Source organism: Convolutriloba macropyga, chromosome 9, assembly GCF_964194025.1.
Source record: "Convolutriloba macropyga chromosome 9, txConMacr16.3, whole genome shotgun sequence".
Classification (NCBI taxonomy): Eukaryota; Metazoa; Xenacoelomorpha; order Acoela; family Convolutidae; genus Convolutriloba; species Convolutriloba macropyga.
Window position 1 is genome coordinate 26,080,097 of NC_134476.1, and position 25,082 is coordinate 26,105,178.

The 25,082-nt window shown below is 38.8% G+C and overlaps 1 protein-coding gene and 1 pseudogene across 3 annotated transcripts in view; one reads left to right on the plus strand and one right to left on the minus strand.

Annotated features, from left to right (window-relative positions):
• Window positions 1-5,676, plus strand: part of LOC142345687 (uncharacterized) — an 83,363-nt gene extending 77,687 nt beyond the window's left edge. For all 3 annotated transcript variants that reach the window (XM_075397915.1, XM_075397916.1, XM_075397918.1), the window contains one exon: window positions 5,216-5,676. In XM_075397915.1, coding sequence (XP_075254030.1) covers window positions 5,216-5,374 — 159 coding nt within the window. In that variant the 3' untranslated portion in view covers window positions 5,375-5,676. The remainder of the gene's footprint in view (window positions 1-5,215) is intronic.
• On the minus strand, window positions 145-296 carry LOC142347298 (5.8S ribosomal RNA; annotated as a pseudogene).
• Window positions 5,677-25,082: the final 19,406 nt, after the last annotated feature.

Consider the following 25,082-nt stretch of genomic DNA (forward strand, 5'->3'; position numbering starts at 1 on the left):
CCATCACAATGACTCCAGCAGTTCTTGATCAAGGAATGCAATCATTGATCAGAATGCTATTATTGAATCGGTTCTGCTTTAAGTGTTCCAATTTTATTGGAAGCACCAACAATAGAACATCAATGTGTTCAATCGAGAGTTATATAACCCTGAATCGGACGCAGTCAACAGCCGAAGCCGAGACCGCCTTTTGCGTTAGAGAGGTCGGTAAACAAATCTTGCGATTCATACCGAATTAACACATATAGCTGTGCTCCTCTTCGTAAAGCGAGCCAAGTGATCCCCTGTTGAAGGATGTATTTGGACCAATCTAGTAGCATTTGGTTTCCAACAAGCTCTCCCAAGTTAGCTTACTTATTGGGCTTTTCAACCAATTCGGTTGGCTACAAGCATCATCAAAGTACTAGCCACAGTTTGATCGCAAAATTCTACGACTTTCACATGTTGATGTTTCGGCTTGCGCTTAGCCTACTATAAGCAACATAATACTAGTCATATCATAGAGCGTGATCAGCTTGTGACGTTCTCATGATGAAGTTTCACCAACAGTGTCTCACTTCGAGCTTAAATCCAGCTACTAGTAACTACACAGTACTGACTGCAACGATAACTTTTATCTATACCTTTCACATGCTGCGCTTTCGGCCAGGGCCTACTAACGTCAACATAATACTCGATATAAACTTTTGTTCATGATGCAGCTTCCCCATGCAGAAGTTTCGCCTTCAAATGCTCTCTTGGCCATATGACGTAAGAAAAGGTTACTAGTAACATCACAGTACTAGCCACAGTTTGATTGCAAAATTCTACGACTTTCACATGTTGATGTTTCGGCTTGCGCTTAGCCTACTAGAAGCAACATAATACTAGTCATATCATAGAGCGTGATCAGCTTGTGACGTTCTCATGATGAAGTTTCACCAACAGTGTCTCATTTCGAGCTTAAATCCAGCTACTAGTAACTACACAGTACTGACTGCAACGCTAACTTTTATCTATACCTTTCACATGCTGCGCTTTCGGCCAGGGCCTACTAACGTCAACATAATACTCGATATAAACTTTTGTTCATGATGCAGCTTCCCCATGCAGAAGTTTCGCCTTCAAATGCTCTCTTGGCCATATGACGTAACACAAGGTTACTAGTAACATCACAGTACTAGCCACAATTTGATCGCAAAATTCTACGACTTTCACATGTTGATGTTTCGGCTTGCGCTTAGCCTACTAGAAGCAACATAATACTAGTCATATCATGGAGCGTGATCAGCTTGTGACGTTCTCATGATGAAGTTTCACCAACAGTGTCTCATTTCGAGCTTAAATCCAGCTACTAGTAACTACACAGTACTGACTGCAACGATAACTTTTATCTATACCTTTCACATGCTGCGCTTTCGGCCAGGGCCTACTAATGTCAACATAATACTCGATATAAACTTTTGTTCATGATGCAGCTTCCCCATGCAGAAGTTTCGCCTTCAAATGCTCTCTTGGCCATATGACGTAACACAAGGTTACTAGTAACATCACAGTACTAGCCACAATTTGATCGCAAAATTCTACGACTTTCACATGTTGATGTTTCGGCTTGCGCTTAGCCTACTAGAAGCAACATAATACTAGTCATATCATAGAGCTTGATCAGCTTGTGACATTCTCATGATGAAGTTTCACCAACAGTGTCTCATTTTGAGCTTAAATCCAGCTACTAGTAACTACACAGTACTGACTGCAACAATAACTTTTATCTATACCTTTCACATGCTGCGTTTTCGGCCAAGGCCTACTAACGTCAACATAATACTCGATATAAAATTTTGATCATGATGCAGCTTTCCCATGCAGAAGTTTCGCCTTCAAATGCTCTCTTGGCCATATGACGGAACACCAGGTTACTAGTAACATCACAGTACTAGCCACAGTTTGATTGCAAAATTCTACGACTTTCACATGTTGATGTTTCGGCTTGCGCTTAGCCTACTAGAAGCAACATAATACTAGTCATATCATAGAGCGTGATCAGCTTGTGACGTTCTCATGATGAAGTTTCACCAATAGTGTTTCATTCGAATTGGTTCTGCTTTAAGCTCTCCAATTGTTTTGGATGAACCAGTTTTGCCCTTCGAAGCCACTTTTGTGAGCTTTTGTGGGTCTTTACCAAGAGGATATACCTCAAGGCCTCTTTCAATTCCTTTAAGTTCTTTCAACTCCTTTACAGTTTCTAGGTTCACATAGCTGCAAACCTTATTTCTAGTTTTAAGTCTGGCCAACTTGGGGAGAGTTGGTGCAGACCGTGACCAATTCTAGTAGGATGCCACAACAAGAATGTGATCAACTTAGCTTGTCGATGAACCTGCCCCACATTCAAACAACTCTATCGCCTTTTCCTCGTATAGTTATATGCGAGGGCCTCTCATAGAGAGCGCTGTTAGCAACCTTTTCCACATAGACGATAAAGTTTGTGAGTGTTTTGCACATGGCTGTTGTCATCACCACGTGACGAGTCAACTCAGCTTGACTCTCTACACTCCGACAAGCTTTGCACATACGCCTTTAGTTCAGTATGTGTCTTTAATCTGACTCCGGTGCCTCAAGCCGGAAAAATTGTCAGATTATGATCATTATCGGTTAGTCATCCCGATGCAAGATCGTATCGTACTGTCTTTGTCTACCTCCAGATTCCGAAGAACAGGAGGAGACTCTCCCAGACCTACATATCTGGGAGAATGTTCAGAGGGCGAGAAGCTGTGGATTACTCTCCCCTAAGAACTGACTAAACTTTACCCTCGTCCAAGGTAAGTTTATTTTAGCTAGCCTTCTATGTAAAGGATCTGAGGCTAAGCTGTGTTTTTTCGAGCCTTTGGCTCGGAGCAAGTTCAGTGGGCGCCCCGAGTAGCTCAACTCTTTCCCACTGAACAGCGCAACGCTCTGTCACTCGCTGGGATTTTTGCGTGTCGGTTCTAACCACGCGACTTGTGGACCTTTTTAGGCCTTTCTCATTCACAAGTCTATAGCTGGGCTTCTATAACCCAGCTTCTGAGATCTAGATAGCTGCAGTTCTGCTAGGCTGCTTTTGCTAACTAGTCTCCCTTTAAGCAGTCCCTTGCCATGACTGCTGAACTATGTATCCACACAAGTAGTTTTTGAGCTCGATACATAATTCGAGATTGGTTGCCAAGCAATCTCTAGCGACAGAGCGTCATGCGCACTACAGACATGGCCTCTACCAGCAGCCATGCCCGAAGGAATCAATCACTGATCCTTCCGCAGGTTCCCCTACGGAAACCTTGTTACGACTTTTACTTCCTCTAGACAATTAAGCTCGATCCGCTTCATCCCGTTGCCGGAGACCGAAGTCCCAACAGTAGGAATTTGCAATTCTTGCTTAACTATCCAATCAGTAGTAGCGACGGGCGGTAGGCACCGGCGGCTTTTTTCCGGCAATTTGCCGCGTATGTTTTCTATTTCAATCACGTTGTGCGTCTAGCGCGTCAACGGCGGCTATCTGCCGGCTTTATAATAACAGCCGTCAGCCTCTCAAGCGGCTATTATTTAGGGCGCTCTCCTTTTTTAATTTCGCTTTACCTTTCACGTTTTTCGTTTTACATAATTCACGTTTGACTTCTCACTACCTCACTCACTGTTTCAACTGATTGGGTTTTAAATTCTTTCAGGCATTGAATTACGTATTTAGTGAATATGGTCATTGTCAAAAGAGCAAAATAAAAAAAAACTGGATTAACCGATAAAGCCCGGTCATTAAGTCTTTTCGAATTAGGTTATCAAGATTAGAACTATTGCTAGCTGATATTGGTATCAAGCTTAATACCCTTCAGTTAAGAAACTGAAGTAATTATAGATTTGGAATCTAACTGAAACTGCACACTGAATTAGAACAATTTTTGAAACTTAGGGAAAAAAATTGTGTTACTTTCTCTTTTTTCATTTTCTATTTCAATCCCGATCTGCCTCTAGAGCGTCAACGGCGGTTTTTTTTGCGGCACGCTGCTGGCTATGTTATTAGTGCTGTTGTCTTTTTGAATGCAAATTTTTGCTTGACCGATTTTAGCGCTCAGAGGGCATTAACTTCTCTTAGTAGAACCTTTCAGCTCTCTGGTCTCCAAGTATGCGATTCACAGAAACTGCTTTGAAGACGTGTACTCATCTGAAGGGCGGTTTTTAAGGGGTCTTTCCCACTAAAGCCCCCACACACACAGCTTAGTGGTCAGAGAAACGTATACCCCCATCATGGTATACCCCCATCTCATAATGGAGGTGCTATGATTTCGTGGGGGCTATAATGGGAAAGACCCGTTCTTTCCGAGTCTGACCCCCACCCTGCTCCTACGTCAGTCACCGCACATTTTTCAGGCCGTAAAGACGTGGTCCCATTCAGCCAAAGACCCATCAATCCCCCACTGTCGCCCTGGCCCCCATCAGCCTCCCACCTCAGTTGCTTCCCCCCGCTGCGCCCACCGCACGCCCCTTCAATTAAGCTAAAGCTAGCCTCACTAAACCGTGACTAGATACTGACGAAGTCAACCGCTCGCCGGTCGTTTGAGGGCAATTCGCCCGACATTAGTCGGTTAAGTTTAATTTTTCAATTCAAACAGCAATTTTGCTCATTTTTTCATGACGCCCTCTAACAGCTTCATTTGCTTTGTGGAGTCTATTCTGTTTCTGCCCCCAACTTTGTGGTAATATATGTTTTATGACCCCCAGGCGCACGTGCATTATTTTTTACATAGTAACGTGCTATATAACTTAATTTGTAACGGGGGGTCCTTAACACTGGGGGGGGGGGGGGGGGGGGGGGGGACAAATAGATCCGCTTCGTGACTTCAGTTTGTTCCAGTCAAAAACAGTTGGGTTGAATAGGAGGTGTATGAGTAAGTTTGATCAGAAATGACTTCATCGCTCACTCTAAATGACTTAGCATCAATTTTAAGTTTATTTGAGGTTACTGTAAAAAAACACTAGCGTAGCTCTCAAACGAACTTGCTCTCAGACGAATTTTGTAGCGATTATATTAGCGTTTTGGTCTTTTTAATAGCCGCCGTCAGCCTCTCAACGGCTAATAGTCGTTGTTGAGCAATTGGCGCGGCGTTAGTTGGGTATGTTATCAAAACATCGCAGTGACAGTGTACAATGTGTTAGCATTTGAAGTGAATGCAGATGTCTTTTTTGACTGTGATGTTATTTGATGTTTCAGACGCTCTCCGTTCTTCACATTTTCCCACCGTGTGACTTCGCTAGCAACTACCTAATGAAGTTTGACCTATTTCTCCACCTGAACTCCTCTCCTAGTTCATATCTCCTCTTCGTTCTGACATCTGACTTGGCGGCTAGGTCTGCACACCCGGACAGATGACCTTCTAAATGAAAACTCCCCTACGTATTGGTTTCCACTCCCCCAGTGATTCAGAGTGAAGCACGTGAATAAAAAAAATTTTGTTGCTGATTGAAAAACATGATATAGAAAACTTGAAATAGTTGTTCTGCTATGCTTTTAGTTGTTTATATGAAGACTATATTAATAAATGCGTATGGATTGGTGTTGCAAACCTGAAAGTAATTTGCAATATTTTCTAACTTGATGGTATTTGCTGTTGTACGTTTCAAATGTTCCAATTTCCACTTTTATTAACGCAATATACTTCATCTATACATTAATTCTTTTTAATAGCCGCGTCCTCAATTCCAGGCGGCTATTATAGCGCTCCTAAATTTTTTACAATTCAAAGAATTTGAATTGTATTGGGGCGCTGTTTTTTTTTTAAGATGTGTTCACATTTTTCAATGAATCTTTCAAAAACGGGATAAACAGGTAAAGCCCAGCGGGTATTAAGTTTCATTAGAGGAGTTTTTGGGCTCAAAAAGGTGCAACTTTTCATGTTTTCTTTTTGATTTTTTTTAGTTTTTTGTTTGATAAGTCTTAAGTTGAAGTTTTTGAAAGTTGATGAAGGCCTTTTGCGAGACAAAATGACTTGTTATGACCATTTTATGAGCTATATGGGTTGGTACTACAAACATAAACACGCAAAATGATACTAATTTTTGCAATTTTTTTGAAAGGTTTTTGAAAATTTTTTTGACTTTTTCAAGTTTTTCCAGCTTCAGGGCCCAGGCAATCTCCCTTGAGGTTTGATAATTGAGCACTGCATAGTATTAATGGATTGATTTTCGTCATTTTAATTTCTCGATTTTTAGCATTTTTTGACAAAATCTGCAATTTTTTTAAGGTTTCCTAAAGTTTTTTTCAGTTTTTGATTGTCCTTTCTCAAGTGCCAGAAAACCTATTCCATGGTCTGATAAAAAGTTACTGCATGGTCGTTAGTTTCAATGCATTTGTTTTCAACAATTTAACCTCTCGAATTTTAGAAATTTTTTGATAAGAATTGCAATTTTTTTCACGTTTTTTCAAAACATTTGTCTTATGTTTTTCTTGCCTCAGTGGCCAGGTAACCTCATCAAGGGTTTGATAGTATGTTATCAAATAGTTTCCCAGGGGGCAGTTGAATGGTTTCCACCATCTTAATAGAACGAATATCTTATTTTCGAAATTTGAAGTTTCTAAAAATTAATGCCTATTGATCTATGAGCCAATGAAATATTGAAGGCATGGAATTGGTTTACTAAATTGCCTCTAGAGACACATAAATGATTCTGAAGATATTAATATCACGATTTTCAGCAACATTTCATAACAATTTGCAATTGATTTCTTTTTAAATTTTCGGTCATTTTCGAGTTAATCGATCTTAAGGGCCATGAAGTTTTTCAGGTTATGCAGAGTACTGGACAGATTTCAGAAACAAAAATTGGTCTTGAATATTTTTTTGAAATAAGTATATTTAGGTGGATCAAATTTTGACTAAGGGGTAAAAGCTGCAAGAGTTTTAGCAATGAGTATATTTTTGTTCAATTTGTTTTAGTTTCTCAATTTTTTGTTTTGGCTGACATTGTTTAATTGATCTGCTGGTCAGATAAAGTACTAAGTTTTTCATTCAATTCTTCGAATTGTTTTTCAGGACTTATCCTGCTATGTTTTTTAACTTCGTCTAACAGATTTTTGTTTCGTCTTACCCTCGTTTCTTGGAATTCACTTTAATGACTTACCTCACTCAAAAAAAATGACTTCTGAACTCTCTTATGGAACTTTAGATTTTATGAGCATTTACTTGTTAAAGGTCAATAGTGTGCATCTAAGTAGTGCCAAACATATATGCCCTAATTTTTGATTATTAGAGTCTTGGTTTGATTTCGAATATTAATTTTGGGATCTTCTCCGTTTGTGCCCCCAGTACGTTATGCGCCCCCCAGATACAGAACACGTGCCATTACATAGTTAGTCTATGTAAAAAATATTGCACGTGCATCTGATGGGTGCAAATAATATGCGGCCACTAAGCTGAGGGGGCACACGGAAAATATCCTAATTTTGAAAAACCCTATTAGGGCTTTCTCATTATAGAGCTTATGTGTCTCATAAAAATGACAGTCCAAAGCTAACCCCAAAAATCTAGTGGTCTATTAAAGGACTGGTGGACAAGCTGTCTATCCAATCTCTTTAGTTGTTTCAATTCATGGAAGGCCTCAAGCGTCTATCGTGGCTATTTTCCGGCAATCTGCCGGCTATGTTTCAAATGACCGCGGAAGAAGTTTAAAGCAATTGATATTATTAACCGCAAAGCGATAACTGATGCTATTATTAGCCTGCCTTCTCTTAATATTTGCGCTCGAAGAGTATGGGTTTTGTGGTTTGTACGACTCGAAGACAAGTAATGCTTTTCTATCGGTCTTTTTTAAGAGGAGTTAATGTATTCCATATCTTTTTGATCGTTCCAGTTGTTCTGAAACAGGATGTAACAAAAATGGAGAGCGAAGATAAGATAGACTGGTGCTTTTCAATCCAGCCATCAAAAGAAAGAAGAAAACAGAAAATTCGCTAAGCAAGCGAAATTTTATGGTCACATGCAGCATTATCGAACATTTTGTTTTTACTTTACTTTTTGTGTAAAGGGGTTTTTACGCCCTATTAACAAGTAGTTGTACATTTGAAACCACTTTTGACCATCTCGATTATATATTAGTTCTCTGTGAAATCTTCAGCTATTTTGACGATTTCGACGGTTAAGACGGCTTTTTATACTGTTTTTCTTTACTCCACGTTGAAGTACTCTTTCTCCACTCTTTTTTTGTTTTGTCCGACGCTCTTTTTCTTTTCACATTTGTTCTCACAGCAAAGCTGAAAAATTCAAAACTTTCTGAATGACTTCCTCCTCTCACTAACGTCGTTTGCGCGCGTGACGTCATTTCTCCTCTTTTTAGCAAAAGTTTTATGCGCCATTAGATTTTGATCACAGGTGACTTACCTCACTCAATAAAATGACCTTTGCACATTTAAACTTAAGTTTAATTTGATTTTCTTTAAAGTCCAAGGAACTCATATGCGCAGTAAAGGTCCTTAAAAAGAGGCTTCTGCGGGATGAGTTTTAACAAGCTTTATTAATTTATCACAATGTTTTTCACCTACCTTTTTGAGCGGCGTCGTCTTTTTTCAATTTAGATCTGTCTCGGTTTCTATCTCTATTATATGGCAAGCGGGTCTATTCTTTCGCAGCTATTCCGACAATGTGGGGGCTATGTTTGGATAACAATTAGTTTTTATGTTTATTCTTAGACTTTTAAATTTTTTTATGGCAGTGGTTTTTTAAGTTTAAAGTTTTTTTTAAGTTAATACTTTTTTTATGATTTCATCTCTTTCTTGATATTTTTATGAATACTTGGTTCTTGCCCGTCTTTTTTGTTTTTCTGTTGTTTTAGAATCTTAATTGCCTAACGGTCTTATCACTTAACACTCAGACAGAAAAACCTAAAAGTTAATGGTTGGACTTCAAAAGCAGTGGCTTTAATCTCAATACGGACATTTTATTTAGGTGGCTATTCGATTTAAATAATTTATTTCACCGCTAATGTTCTTTAACTTTAACAAAATTTAATTCCAAGAACCACTATTGATTTTCGAGTTTTAAAAAAATTTGAAAAACGTTGAAGTACTCTTTGATCATCTTGGTTATTTTTGGATTGATTTTAGGTTTTATGTTTAATCGTTGACTTATAATTTTTTTCTAATCAATTTAAGTATGTTTTGTAGAATATAGGCAAAATTGGAACAATTTTTTTGGTTATTTTCTCCTGTTTCTGGGTCGGTTTTTCTGCGTTGCTTATTCTGAAAAAGTGCAGGAAAGGTGGGTATAAAACAATTTTGGTAAAGCAAGCGAGTTTTTGTTTATGGGCATTTTTTCAAAGCAGTTTAGTTTTTAACGAAATTCTAATACAGTTTAGTGCATTTAGAAGCCTTTTTAACCATCTCACAGAAGGATTAGGCAGAGCTCAAAGCTATTTTGCCACCTTTTTAGCCTTTTTTGGAAACGTTCTTTCCTTTTTTATGTAGCATCTGGGCAGTTAACTGGTTGAACTGAGTCGCTTTGTGAGATAAGTAGTCTTTGGATTTGATAGATCTTAATATTAGCAAAGCTTGTCGGAAAGGGGGAGGGGTTTTTTTTATCAAAATGTGGCTTATTTTCGTCTCATTTTTAAAACTTTATTCTTTTCTGAAATTGGTTTTTACCAATAGTTTCCCTCATGATATAATTTATAGCTATGATATAGTTTTTGGTAATTAGAGGTGATTGTCCAAAGTCATATACTGCAATTTTTACTGAAAAAAAACAAATTCATTTCTTTCGGTTTTTCATTTTTCTCATCTTTATTGTTGTCTAGCGGTACTCTGACCTGGTTTTCGGTAGTCCAGTGATCGAGGAGAAAAATTAGTGAAAAGTTGTCTATAATAATTGTCGAGAAGTAGCTTTTTTTGCAAGAAATTTTGAAAGAAGAAAAGTTATTTTATTTTTTCCTTTTTCCAGTTTCCTCGGTTTTCTCTGTATAAAATGTCTGTTGTTTTCAATATTTCTTGGAAATCAGATACTGAATAAACGCTCTAAAATTTTAAAGTAGTTTTCAAATTTTAAGCCATACCTAATTTTGTTTTTCCTCTTTGTTTTTCCTCTCTTCGCAAAGATTAAAAAATTGAATTAGTAAGCTCAATGTTTGCTGTTTGAGTGGTTTTCCCAGGTCTAAGGAAATGATTACTTCGAGTCTGTTCCGGAGTGTCCTTGCTATGTTTTTGAATTTTTCTGAGAAGTCAGAGTTTATTTTAGTAAGGCGGAAGCAGTAAGGAGAATATTGTACATAACCATTTATTTGGTGCAGAAAAATTATTACACGATGTACTTGTTTAATGTTGTTCCTAATCTTGAAGGACGTATCATTAAGTCATCTTAAGTTCACCGTCTACCGCCTTTTATTTCACTTAGTATGCCTGTTGCCCTAATTCTCGCACTGGGAATTGTTTGTTCATATTCGTTATGACTTCTGTGTTGCCAACTGATTATACTTTTCATTCTCATAGTTTTGCACCTCGAGTACAGTTGCTCAAATCAACTTTTTTCTTGTCAGCCGTACTTACTATTTGAGTAAATTAGACAAGTATTAAACAAGGGATTCGCAAAGCGAATCGAAGTACAAAATTGTGTTAAGTGCACTTGCCGCACGAGTAAATGAAACAGAAATTCTAAACGTGATTGGCAGTGCAACTTCAAGTACACAATATTGATTGTGTACAACAGAGAAAGAGACGAGTAAGCAAAATAAAGTTAATGATTATGGCGCTGCGTTCAGTGAATGAAAGTTTGACTTTGAAAAGAGTTAACCTGAATACATTTATAAACGTTTTTAACAGTTTTTTCGACCAACTGTCAGGTTTATTTGAATTGCAATTTGGTTTTTCTTTCCAAATTAATGTTAGTCGATGGTTTTCTAAATTGTCACCTTCTCAATGTGATACCACATAATTTTTGAGTCTAACAAATGTTTTGAAGCGTTAATTTGGCAGTAGTTCAGTTTTTTTGTTTGATTCTTCATTTTTGCATCTTCAGGAGGTCTTATTTTGAAAATCAATACCGATGGCAACTTCCTTGCAATAAAAGCCTCTTTTTAACGTGAGAATTTTTTTTAAATAAATTCCGCAAATTAAAATGATCGAAAGTCTACTTTCACATGTCAATGCAAATCAGAGCAATTTAGAGGTTTTTTCTGAGTTCAATTTTTTGAAAAAGCGCAGAAAAAACTGGCTCTTCTTGCGAAGGAGAATATTGCATTAGATTTTCTGCTTGCACCAAAGCCCGAGAATGTTCAATTTCCGTTAGAACCGATCTAAGAGAGTACAATAACAGGTTCGTCAGCCCAATCAGAATGAGAACGGTTAGCTAGGAATTGAAAATGAACTGGAAATTGCGCAATTGAAAATGAACTGGGAAAACCGATGAAGAAACAGATGGATCATGTGTGGAGACAAGCCATGGACACAGGCAGACCGCAAGACAGTATCTATGCTTTAGCTCAGTTTGGGCACCGATGGAAGACACATCATATCTAGTAGAAACCCGCATCTCAAGATGGACATATTGACAACAGTGGAACTTTGGCAAATCATGGAATCTACGTTTATTCGTCAGCGAAACATTACTTTTGATAGGTATATTCTCTTTACTACCAAACAGTCCAAAGAGGAATCTATTGAACATTTCTTTGGCAAATTGAAGGAATTGTCCGAGAATTGCGATCTTGGAAATCAAGAAGATACTCTGATCAGAGATCTTTTCATTGCAAATATACAGGATCCCGAAATTCAACGAGAATTACTTAGAGAAACTGTCGAACCACCACATGCCCTACGCTTGGCCATAAATATGGAACTCGGACAACGGAATCAGTTACAGATTTCGAACACACAACCCGCATCGCATGTATATGCAATAATTCCACAACGGCCTTTTCGCCAATCCATTCAACGACAGTATACTTCAGCCCCTATTCGACAGACGAATCAACTATGCCGGAATTGTGGCCTCACTTGGTCAGCAAAAACGGGGATAAAGGTATTGCGAAAGGCAATACGTGCGATAGTTGTGGTTTACAGAATCACTTTTCACGTGTATGTCGTAAGCCGAAGTCCTCATCCGCTAAACCAACTCGTTCTAATGTTAACTCAATTGAGGACAATACAACTGAACAGTCGGTCAATGCGATCCAAAATGCCAATTATAATCCTCAATGTGAATCCCACTATGGTAGTTCAGATGATAATACAGTAGCTAGCATTGCTAGCAACACAGTTTAAATTGAACCCAAAAAACGATCTTACAGATCGAAAACACCACAGTAGCACTTCTCATTTATTCCAAGAGTGTGTCCAGCATTTTGAATGAGTCTCTTGCTCCTGCTACTGAGATAATCAACAATTCTTCCCTTGCAAGATTGCTGACAACAGCACCTGCAGAAGAACTCAAGACCTTTGCTAATGAACCAATACCCATCATTGGAATAATGCAAGCGCCGATAGAAAGTAATGGGTGGAGGATCGAAGACGCCGAATTTGTGGTCGTTAGAGACAGATTGAAACCACTGATTGGCAGAGACTTATTTGAAGTTCTTGGAATATCAATCGCTCAAAATCTTTTTTCGGATGAAAGTAGTATGGTCAACAATATCACAACCCAATGCCCATAAAAAACACGCATAGCAAATCAATTTGCTCAACTTATCTCAGGCAATGGCAGATCAAAAGTTCAAATTGTTATGTCTAAATTTCACAAAAAATTTCAACCTAAACACCAAAAAGGTTGAGGAGTACCTATTAATTTTCAAGACCGAGTCAATAGTGAAATTAAAAAACTTCTTGAAGAAGAATACATAGAAAAACTTAATAATTGCTCTGATCAATATTTTATTTCTTTTATTTCCCCAATTGTTATTACTGTTAAAAGAGACCAAACAATAAAATTAGCCTTAGACTCTAAAATTCTCAATAAATCCATTCATAAAAATAAGTACCAAATGCCGAATATTGAAACACTTATAGACTCTTGTGATACCTGATGGCATATTTATTCATTTTATTTAATCATTGCAGTAAAATTTATTTGATGCCTTAAACTAGTTCAATTACTTTCACCTTCATTAATTTGTTCAATTTGTTTATCTTATCATTTCATTCCGTTGTCTGATAGTTTCCCGCTTCGTGATCAGACATGTCTGATCACGTATTCATGCTGTGCCCAAGTGGCTCCAATCTGTTTATTTCATTCCTCTCAATTTATGCAATTCAATTCAGTTTGTAAAACTACCTCTTGTTCTCTCGCTCCGCAAGTAAGCGAAACAAAAGTTAAAGTAGATTTCGCTCCGCAAATCGAGCATAAACATTCCGTCTGCATACTCGCAACGCGAATCACCACAGCAAAATAATAAAGTACGACATGGCGCAGCCAGCAACGAAAAGAACACCTCTTGGAATCGACCCCTTCTGGGACAAACCGACACCGGACCCACCACTTCGCTGGGAGAAGTGGAGAGTTCAATACAAATTAGCGCTCTTAGCCAAAGAGAATATCATCTTGGACACGCTACTCGGCCCGAAACCTGAAATGGTGGAGCTACCCTTGGAACCCATCTATGAAGAGACGATTGTGGGTGCATCTGCACAATCAGAAAGAGAACGGAACGCGCGCAACGCGCAACAAAAAATGAATTGGCAAAACAAAAGCCAAAGACTCATCGAGATAGGCATAATGTGTGGCGATAAACCGTGGTCGTTGGCGGATCGAAAATCCGTATCTCTCCTCTACTTGAGTATCGGAATAGAGGGACGCCGTATCTTGAATTGTAAGAACCCACACATTATGATAGATACACTATCAACTCTTAACTTCTGGAAAATCGTAGAAGAAGCATTCATTCGCCCGCGTAACATAACATTTGATAGACACGTCTTTCTGATCACAAAACAACTCAGGGGGGAAACTGTCGAACATTTCTACGGTAAACTAAAAGAACTGGCAGAAAACTGCGACTTCGAGAATAAAGAAGAAACTCTGATACACGATGTGTTCATCACAAATCTGATCGACCCTGAGATTCAAAAAGAGCTACTAAAACAAACTGTGGAACCGCGTCAAGCATTGGATTTGGCAATCAATATGGAACTCGGGATGCGAAATCAACACCAAATTCAACAACATAATAAAATTGTTGTCCCGGCGAACGTAAATGCAGTACAGTTCAATAACAATTCACGAAGGCCGTATTGGCAGAACAACAAAAACAATGCTGCAAGACAGAATAATAGATCAACACTCAACTGTTCCAATTGTGGTGGAGTTTGGCTCCCAAACCATCGCGAAAAATGCATCGCAAAAGGAAAGACATGCAATAATTGCGGATTATTAAACCACTTTGCGAAGGTCTGCCGCAAACAACAAAAGATCATCAACTCAAAACCACAAGATCCCAAGAAAAAGATGGTTCGGGTGGTGGAAGATGACCCACACCCAGAGGACTCAGTAAACTTTGTTCAACCGCCAAAACTCTATGAATCTGATTACAGCAGCGGCGAAGAAGACAACACAGTTGCCATGATTGACTCCACAGTAGAGAAAGTTGAACCCCTCAATATGCCACTCAAGATTGGAAACACTAATACAACTCTACTCGTGGACTCCGGGAGTGCTTGTAGTATATTGCATCATTCACTCGCGTCGCAAGTAGTTCAGAACAGCCCCCGCGCTTTCTGGATCCACGAATCATCACCAACACAATTACGAAACTTCTCCAACGAGCCAATACAGGTACTGGGAAAAATCCAAGCTCCGATCACAAGCAAAGGATGGGTATGCAACACAGCAATCTTCACTGTTGTTGCTGACGGCCTAAAGTCCTTAATTGGTCGTGATTTGTTCGACCAAATTGGACTTGCAGTAACGCAATCAACACTTCAAAAAGGTAATTCTGTCAATAACATTGCGTCATCGGAATTTAAAGAGCAAATAGCCACAAAATTCCCTGGGTTGGTATCACGCATCGGACGATCAAAAAGTCATGTAGCAAAATCTAAATTTCACAAGAACTTCCAAGCTAGACACCAAAAAGGTAGACGAATCCCTATCAATCTCCAAGACAAAGTTAATACAGAACTTCGGAAATTACTAGCCGAAAAGCATATCATAAAATTGTCGAGTTGCCCAGATAATTATTTCATTTCACCTATTGTGGTAACTGTTAAAAAAGACCAAACGATAAAGCTTGCATTGGATTCAAAAATTTTGAATAAAGCTATCCACAAAAACAAATATCAAATGCCGAATATTGATCCGCTCATTGAATCAATCTCTCAACAAATAAGCGCTCCCGCCTCGCAAAACACAACTTATTTTTCTACGATCGATCTGAAATACGCTTACAGTCAATTGAATTTAGATGTTAATACAGCTAATCATTGCAATTTTAATATAATTAGTGGTGATATGACTGGCACATATAGATTTCAAACAGGATTTTACGGACTTACAGACATGCCAGCAGAATTTCAAAAAGCTATGGATTATACTTTAATTGGATTGGAAAATACATATTGCTTTTTGGATGATATCTTAATTGTTAGCAAAGGTTCTCTGAATAGTCACAAAAATTACGTCATGAAGTGCTTACAACGTTTAGATGATGAAAACCTTAGGATAAATTTACCTAAATGTCACTTTGGAAAACTGGAAATTGACTGGCTTGGGTATCATATATCACAAGAGGGTATCTCGCCGCTCGAATCTAAGACTGCGGCAATTTTGGCTCTTGATGCACCGAAAACACTAAAGAAACTCCGTTCATTTCTGGGATCCGTTCATTATATTGGTAAATTTATCCCAAACTTAGCCCAAATAAGCCACCCCCTTCGTCCGCTATTGAGAAAGTCTTCCAAATTCATTTGGACGACCGAACATGAAAATTGTTTTCAAGAAATAAAAACCCGCATAGCGAACGCTACGGCTAATAGTCACTACAACCCGCAACTCGAAACACGCGTGAAATGCGACGCCTCTCGGTCAGGTCTTGGTGCGGCACTCGAGCAACTAACTGTAGATGGGTGGAAACCGATTGCTTTCGCGTCTAGATTCCTAAACTCATGTGAGGAGCGCTATAGCGTAAATGAACTTGAACTTTTGGGTGTAGTCTGGTCCACAGAATATTTTAAAAATTATTTGTACGGAAAACAATTTAAAGTAATCACTGATCACAGAGCACTTCTCTCAATTATGAAAGAACACCGATCTAATAAATCCTACAACAGTAGATTAACCCGATGGGTAGATCGTCTCCTTCCTTTTCAATTTGATATTGAACACCTTCCCGGGGCAAAAATGGGTTTAGTAGATTATATTTCTCGCAATCCATCTCAAAAAGCTAAAAAGGTCTCCACATACGATGAAGAATTTATAGTCGCAAAGTTGAAACTAATCTCGAATTCAATTAACACACTAGAATTAAAAACTAAACACCCCACATCGCGTTTATACCAGTTACTAACAAATCATTCACTTGACCCGCAAAACACACCTAAAATTGAGACACATATCTCCGCACATAAATTTACACCTAAATTTGAGTCTCTTAATAGATCAATAAATTCAATTAGCACACACGCTGCGCAAGTATGCGAACATGTATTTAGCCATTCACTCGCCCCGCGAGATCATACCTCAAATAATAGTTTCCAATTAAACAATTTAAAATATGCACCACTCGCGTCTCAAAATCCACTTAGCACTTCTCTCGCTCTGCAAAACACCAGTAATAACAAACAATTAATCCAAATTAGGAATAAAGTGGCATACGCGCAGCACAAGCATCAAATTACTCAATTACAAATCCCGCCAATCGAATCACATTCCGCAAATAACTCAAAAAGTCACCACCCAGAAATCAAATCAGTGCTTTTTGCCCCTTGTCGATCCAGAATTCAGTCGCATTCTTCTACTCTCAAAAACTCAACTAAAACCTCATCCATAATTAAAGATATCAATTTAATAGCTCACAGTATGCCGTCAAAGAAAAGGATAACCCGAGTGCGATTCAATGATACATCCCGCGCAGCGGATCAACCTTCAACCAGTGAAAACGGCACGCGCACCGCGAGTACGCGATCAAATTCAACTTCTACACCCCGCGCAGCAAATCAACGCCCGCAAAACATTAATAGTCCGCCGACAACAAGCATGGCCCACAACATAACCCCAACATCCCCTACCCATTCTTCAAACGCTAGTACACCGTTAACGCCGAGCCCGCACGTCCCCACGTTTGATTACATAGTATCAAAGATCTTCAGTAAATCGCTCATCGCTTCCCTCACTAGTAAAGATGCCGTCCTAAAAGAAGTCAGGGATTGTATACTGACAAATAATGAAGCCCGATTAAAAGCCATCAACCCGTATATACATTCGTACTGGAGTAACCTTCACGTGCGCTCGGGGTGCGTCTGCATAGACGAGAAGGTAGCTATCCCCAACGTACTTCGCGAGGCACTTACAGATGACATTCATGCCAGTCATCCAGGTACATGGGGCATGATTTGTATGGCAACACATTGCTGGTGGCCTTACATGCATCGGGAGCTAATAGTCAAGGCCACTGAGTGCAAACCGTGCACCGCAATCGGTAAGAATCTAAAATCCGTAATTCCCGCTAAGCAATTTACCCCTCATATACCATGTGTTGAACCTAATCAAGAAATTCAAATTGATTTTGGGGGACCAATTTTTGATGAAAAGAACACTGAAGTTTATTTTTTGGCAGCAATTGATCGTTTTTCTAAATATCCAACTGCATACGTATATGAAAAAGCTAATGGACCCAATGTTCTAAAATTTTTGGATATGTACATCGAAACTCACGGAATACCAAGATCTATTCGTTTAGACCAAGCTAAATGCTTAATTGGACATCAAGTAAAGACTTTTTGCAATAAAAACAACATTGAAATTATTGAAGCGCCCGTAAATGATCATCGTGCTATTGGGTTGGTGGAACGATTAATTCAAACAATTAAGAATAGACTTGCATGTATCAAAGAAGAGAAATTAGCTGCACACGCCTTTCATGTAAAGCATGCATTAAAGATAATCATTCACCAACTGCGAATATGTAAACAAAGAACAACAAAGATATCGCCCTTCGAAGCACATTTTGGGATAAAACCTAATACCCCGCTAAGCGTGATTGCAACTAAGCCGAATTTAATGAATTTGTCGTATAAGGGTATTATAAACCACTATTTAGACGAAGAAACAGTGATGCCGGAGGAAATATTGCCCGACGACAAATGGATCAGTGGATACAGAAGCGACATAGAAGTTGAAAAGGGCATGACACGCGCCACAACGGATGCAAACGCAAGAGAGAGAGAGAGCACGGATGGCGAATCCCGATTTCTGAAAACGAAAGCAATCCGCCCCATTCCCCTAAAAGAACGATCGGTCGAGCTAAATTTGGCTCGCAAAATCCACGGCAAAAGACGATCTAAGAAGAAACTTGAAGGCCTCTATGAAGTTCTCGCCCCAGGATCACACATCTTAAAAGTAAGCCCGACTACATCGACCATCAAGGAGCCGGGCAAACAAATTGTCACCGTCCGCAACAGCGATATTGCCAAATTTGGCACCCATCAGGAGAGACAGACTCCGTTAAAAGTTTATGCCGACAGACGCGGGCCACGTGCTGGGGAGAAGACAGTTGAAGAGCTGATCCACAGCCATATTAAGGAGTTCACCCGAAAGCAAAAGGGTGACAAAAAGATTGAGCATAGGAAGAGAGAGCCGGGCAGCGGAGTATCTTCACAACGATCCAACATTTCTCGCGCAATGCGGGGGCGCGTCCCAAAATTACCAAACTTCGCTGCGATCCGAAACGCTCAACCTCCACTCGAAATCAGCGAACCAACTTCAACCGCGCCCACTGATCCACCCGCAACAGCATCTTCCAAACGATCTTCTGACCGTAATAGACGAAGCCCGTCATACTACGGTTTTGAAACATCACCACAAGGATCAGACATTCTACCACCACCTAAACGACCCCGACGAGCGGGTGATGTCGAGAATTTTGCACCCCCTGTCACCGTTATCGAATCGGTGCAACAAATTTTGGAGACACAACCCGAAGAGCGAAACGTGTCACCGCAAATTGGTTCTGTCTCGCCTCCCGCGGTACGAAATGTACCTCTACTAGAAACGGACACCCCGACATTGGCTCGATCTATGACTGCTCTTGATGCGGAAGAACAAGATCAGGAAAATGACGATTGGACCATGTAAAACTCAAAAAACTGAAAAGACATTTTATATTGTATTAATCACCGTATTTTTAGTTATGATAACCAGCAAATATATTGATATTATCTATTTAACCGGGGACCTTGTATTAATTTGTAAATATTGTTATTATTAAGTATATTTGAAAAATTGTATATTACAATTTTTCTTCTTGTTGCGAAGGGTATGTGATACCTGATGGTATATTTATTCATTTTATTTAATCATTGCAGTAAAATTTATTTGATGCCTTAAACTAGTTCAATTACTTTCACCTTCATTAATTTGTTCAATTTGTTTATCTTATCATTTCATTCCGTTGTCTGATAGTTTCCCGCTTCGTGATCAGACATGTCTGATCACGTATTCATGCTGTGCCCAAGTGGCTCCAATCTGTTTATTTCATTCCTCTCAATTTATGCAATTCAATTCAGTTTGTAAAACTACCTCTTGTTCTCTCGCTCTGCAAGTAAGCGAAACAAAAGTTAAAGTAGATTTCGCTCCGCAAATCGAGCATAAACATTCCGTCTGCATACTCGCAACGCGAATCACCACAGCAAAATAATAAAGTACGACAACTCTATATCACAAATAATAACAGATTACAAAACAGAACCAGCGGATCAAATATATTTCTCTACTATGGATCTCAATTATGCGTATAGCCAACTAAATCTTCACCCTGACACAGCCAAACATTATAGTTTTAATATCGTCAGTGGTGATATGACAGGCACATATCAATTTAAAACGGGTTTTTACGGCCTTACAGACATGCCTGCCGAGATTCAGAAGGCAATGGATTATACGTTAATCGGCCTTAAAAACACATTTTGTTTTCGGGACGATATTCTTATTTTAAGTAAAGGTTCAGAAGAAGATCACTTTCAACTTGTATTACATTGTCTTGAAAAACTGGATGCAGATAACCTTTGTATCAATCTTCCCAAATGTCATTTCGCGAAGCAAAAAATTTCATGGTTGGGGTATAATGTTACTCAATCAGGGACATCACCTTTAGAATCTGAAACTTCGGCAATCTTTTCATTGAAACCACCTAATACACATAAAAAGTTATTCTCTTTTCTTGGTTCGGTTCACTATATATATAAATTTATCCCCAATCTAGCTCAATTGTGCCATCCTCTAAGACCCCTTCTTCGTAAATCTACAAAATACATCTGGACTGATGAAGGCACTATACATTTTAATGCTATAAAAATACGAATCGCGAATCACACAGACAACACTCATTATAATCCGCAACTCGAAACACGTATAAAATGTGATGCTTCTCGCTCCGGCCTAGGAGCAGCATTAGAACAATTGACAGTCAAGGGTTGGAAGCCGATTTTTTTTGCATCTAGATTTTTGAATAGTAATGAAGAACGCTACAGCATCAATGAACTTGAACTTCTTGGAATAGTTTGTCCCATAGAATAAAAATTACTTTTGTAGCAAAGCATTTTCTATTATAACTGATCATCGAGCTCTTCTTTTAATCTTAAAAGAACATAGATCAAACAAAAGCTATAACAGTCGTTTATCACGATGGGTTGATTGACTTCTACCCTACCAAGTTAAAATAGAACATTTGCCAGGCGCAAAGATGGGACTTTTTGATTATATAAGGGTTATTGATGTGTATACATCAGTATGTATACGGGATAATGTTGCAACTAACAATTCTTCATCATATTTAGAAATACTTTTTGCCGGTTGATAAGGGTTGTGAGATCCCGTGAGATCGCAAAAGTCACATACCTTAAATAATTCACGTGCCCAATTGACAATCAACAAAAAGCCGCTTTTTGCCCAAACTCACTCTGAAATTCAGATGTCTTCTTCCTCAATTAATTTAATTGAAAATTCAACAAATTCATCAAAAATTAGTCAACAAGTGTCCGCAATGAAAAGCAAATCCACCTCTACTCCTTCTACCGGAACCTCGCATCGCATTTCTTTCACGGATACTGCAAACCCAAACACACCTCGCCCATCACCATCTCATTCCAATATCAGCACCCCGCTCACTGATTGCTCTCAAGTTCTCTCCCTTGACAAAGTGGTTGCTAAAGTCTTCAACAAAGGTCTAATCGCTTCCCTAACGTGTAAAGATGCAGTACTCAAAGAAGCCAGGGACTGCATCATCCGCTCTGACGAGGGCCGTTTGAAAAAGTTAAACCCCTACCTACACAGCTACTGGCGGGACTTACATGTAAGCGGCGGTTGCGTTTGCATTGACGAGAAGATGGCCATCCCCAACGACTTAAAGGATGCGCTCATCGAGGATATCCATGCCAGTCACCCGGGTAGCTGGGGAATGGTTTGTTTGGACCAACATTGTTGGTGGCCATACATGAATAGAGACCTTTTGGTCCGGGAAAAAGAGTGCAAACCTTTCACTGCAATCTATAAAAATTTAAAATCTATAATTCCCTCAAAGCAGTTTCAAGCACGTAAACCATGTGTAGTGCCAAACCAAGAGATACAAATATATTTTGCAGGACCTATTAATGATGAAAAAGATCATGAAGTTTACATGTTAACATGCATCGATAGATTTTTTCCAAATATCCCTCAGCTGAAATTTTTGATAACGCAAACGCATCTAAGGTCATAAAATTTTTAGATAATTACATACACCTTCACGGAGTTCCTCGTTCGTTGCGAATAGATCAAGCCCGTTGTCTTATAGGAAACCAAGTAAAAAACTTTTGCATAAGAAATAATATTAATCTAATCCCAGCCCCAGCAAATGATCACCGAGCTATAGGTTTAGTAGAACGATTAATTAGTACAGTTAAACAGCGCCTTGTATGTATAAAAGAAGCAAATAAAGAATTGAATTTGTTCACCATTAAAACAGCACTAAACTCGATCCTCTACCAGCTCCGCAAATGTAAACATAAAACTACTAAGATTTCGCCTTTCGTATCCAACTTTGGGCGTCAAGCCAATACTCCGCTTAGCAATAATAGTACTAAAACACATTCTTCTGATTTAAGTTATGAGAAAATTTTAAATTATTATTTAGACGAAGAGACGGTGACATCCAATGAATTGCTTCCAGAAGATCATTGGGGGAATTATCGCAGTGACGAAGGTGTTGAGGAAGGTGTTGAGAAGTGTTGACATGTGTGCGGCCAAAAATGACGCTCTCTCTCGCGAACGGCTTGCGGTGACAATGAGTCCAGATTCTTACGCTCGACGAAAGCCCAAGGCCCTATACCTCTCAAGGAACACACAGTACAACTCAATATTGCCCGTAAGAAGCATCCAAATAGACGCTCGAAAAAGAACCTTGACGGGTTATAAGAAGTGTTGGCCCCTGGTTCCGTCGTATAAAAGACATATCAGTTTACGTCGGCGGTTCGTGAACCCGGGAAGCTGGAAGTCACAGTCAGAGATAGCAATATTGCCAAATTTGGCACCCGTGATGAATGGAAAATGAAATTAACAGAATACATCAACTGTAGAGGACCCAGAGTACACGAAAAATCAACGGAGGCCAAAAATCTGAGTCAAAGAAAAGAGTTCACACGAATTCAGAAAGGAGATCGAAAGTTGAGACACCGCAAACGTGATACGGCAAGCGGTGTCTCATCTAACAAATCCTATATTGATCGCGCAATGCGAGTAAGAATGCTAAAAGTGCCACCCAACTTCGTACAGCCAAAGACTCCATCGCAATCAGAAACCAACTCCGATCAGCAAATTGTTACTTCTGAAGTACTCATTGCACCCCCACCAACGAGCCAACGATCGGAACTAACAATACCCTCTACTTCAGCACCAGTAGAAGCAGTGCGCCACGTCCTCCCACGTGCAACTAAAAGGACACGAAAAAGCCCGAAATACTACGGTTATGATAATGAAGGTTGATCAGGCGAATCGACCAATTCGTACCCGCCTGATTTCGTACAGCCCCACAGGCAGGAAACGTCGTGCAGGTGACGTTGAATCTGCGCAACCTTCGGTGATATAGACGATTGTGGATACTTCGGCTCAAGTAGAGCCGATTTCGAATCAATTCCCTTCGCCAGTCATAGGAGAGATGTCGACTACTGACCCCCGCATCTGGCACGCCAATCAGAGTTCTCCAGATGAATTGATAATTGATGAAGAGGATATGTAAACTCAAAACTCTGAATGCTTAAAACTTGATACATTATTAATTATGACTAGCTATGATAACGATTAAATTAATTGTTGATAACTATTTAACCGGTGAACAGGTATTAGTCTATAATCAATATTGTTATTAAAATTTTTATGTTATGCAATTTTAATTATCACTCAAAAGGGAGAAATGTTTTACTTAATCATTTATTTGGTGCAGTAAAATTATTATACGATGTACTTATTTAATGTTGTACCTAATCTTGAAGGACGTATCATAAAATCATCTTAAGTTCACCGTCTACCGCCTTTTATTTCACTTAGTATGTCTGTTGCCCTAATTCCCGCACTGGGAATTGTTTGTTCATATTCTTTATGACTTCTGTCTTGCTGACTGACTATACTTTTCATTCTCTTAGTTTTGAATCTCGAGTAAAGTTGCTCAAATTAATTTATTTCTTGTCAGCCGCATTTACTATCTGAGTAAACTAGACAAGTATTAAACAATTGATTCGCTAAGCGATTCCAAGTACAAAACTGTGTTAAGTGCACTTGGCGCACGAGTAAACGAAACAGAAATTCTAAATGTGATTTGCAGCGCATGTTCAAGTACATAATATTGAACGTGTGCGACAGAGAAAGAGACGAGAAAGCAAAATAAAGTTTATGATTATGGCGCTGCGTTCAGTGAATGAAAGTTTGACTTTGAAAAGAGTTAACCTGAATATATATTTAAACGATTTTAACAATTTTTTCGTCCAACTGGCACCTTTATTTGAATTGCAATTTGGTTTTTCTTTCCAAATTAGTTTTAGTGAATGGTTTTCTAAGTTGTCACCCTCTCAAAGTGATACCACAATATTTTTGAGTCTAACAAATATTTTGAAGCGTTAATTTGGCAGTAGTTCAACTTTTTTTAGTGAAATGTTATTTTTTTCGTTTAGTTCTTCTTTTTGCATCTTCAGGAGTACTTATTTCGAAAATCAATACCTATGGCAACTTCCTTTCATTAAAAGCCTCTTTTTAACGTGGGAAATTTTGTTTCAATAAATTCCGCAAAACAAAATTATCAAAAGTCTACTTTCACATGTCAAGGTAAATCTGAGCGATCTAGCGGTTTTTCTGAGTTCAATTTTCTGAAGAAGCGCAGAGAAAGGATCGAAAAATTTTTCTATAAGCATAGAATAAAGATGTCTCTTTCATCTAAACTAGTATTAGCGTATTTGGAAGCCTATTTGCCCTTCTAACAGAAATGTTAGACTAATAGACAGAACTCGAATTTTTTTCACCATCCCCTCTTTTAACCGTTTTTGTAATTTTATTTCCTTTTTATAGCATCGGGGAGTTTTCAGGTTGAGCTGATTTGCTTTGTGGTTCAGGTTATCGTCGGATTTTATAGATTTTATTTTAAGCTTTGTCCATGGAGAAAGGGGGCATTTTGATCAGTATTTGGCCCATTTTCGTCTCTTTTAAATTCGTCCCATTTTTTCCTGAATTTAGTTTTTCGCTTTTCTTTTAATAAATTTATTGGTACCAAAAATTGACTGTCCACAGTCATCTGCCGCAGTTTTTATTTAACGAAATTGAAAAAAGATATTGAATAACTTTTTGACTAGTTATTGAATAAAGGTGGGGAGAAAGCGATAAAGAGAGTTAGATGAGTAGGCTTCAAGTCAATTTTTCAAACTTCTTTCAAGT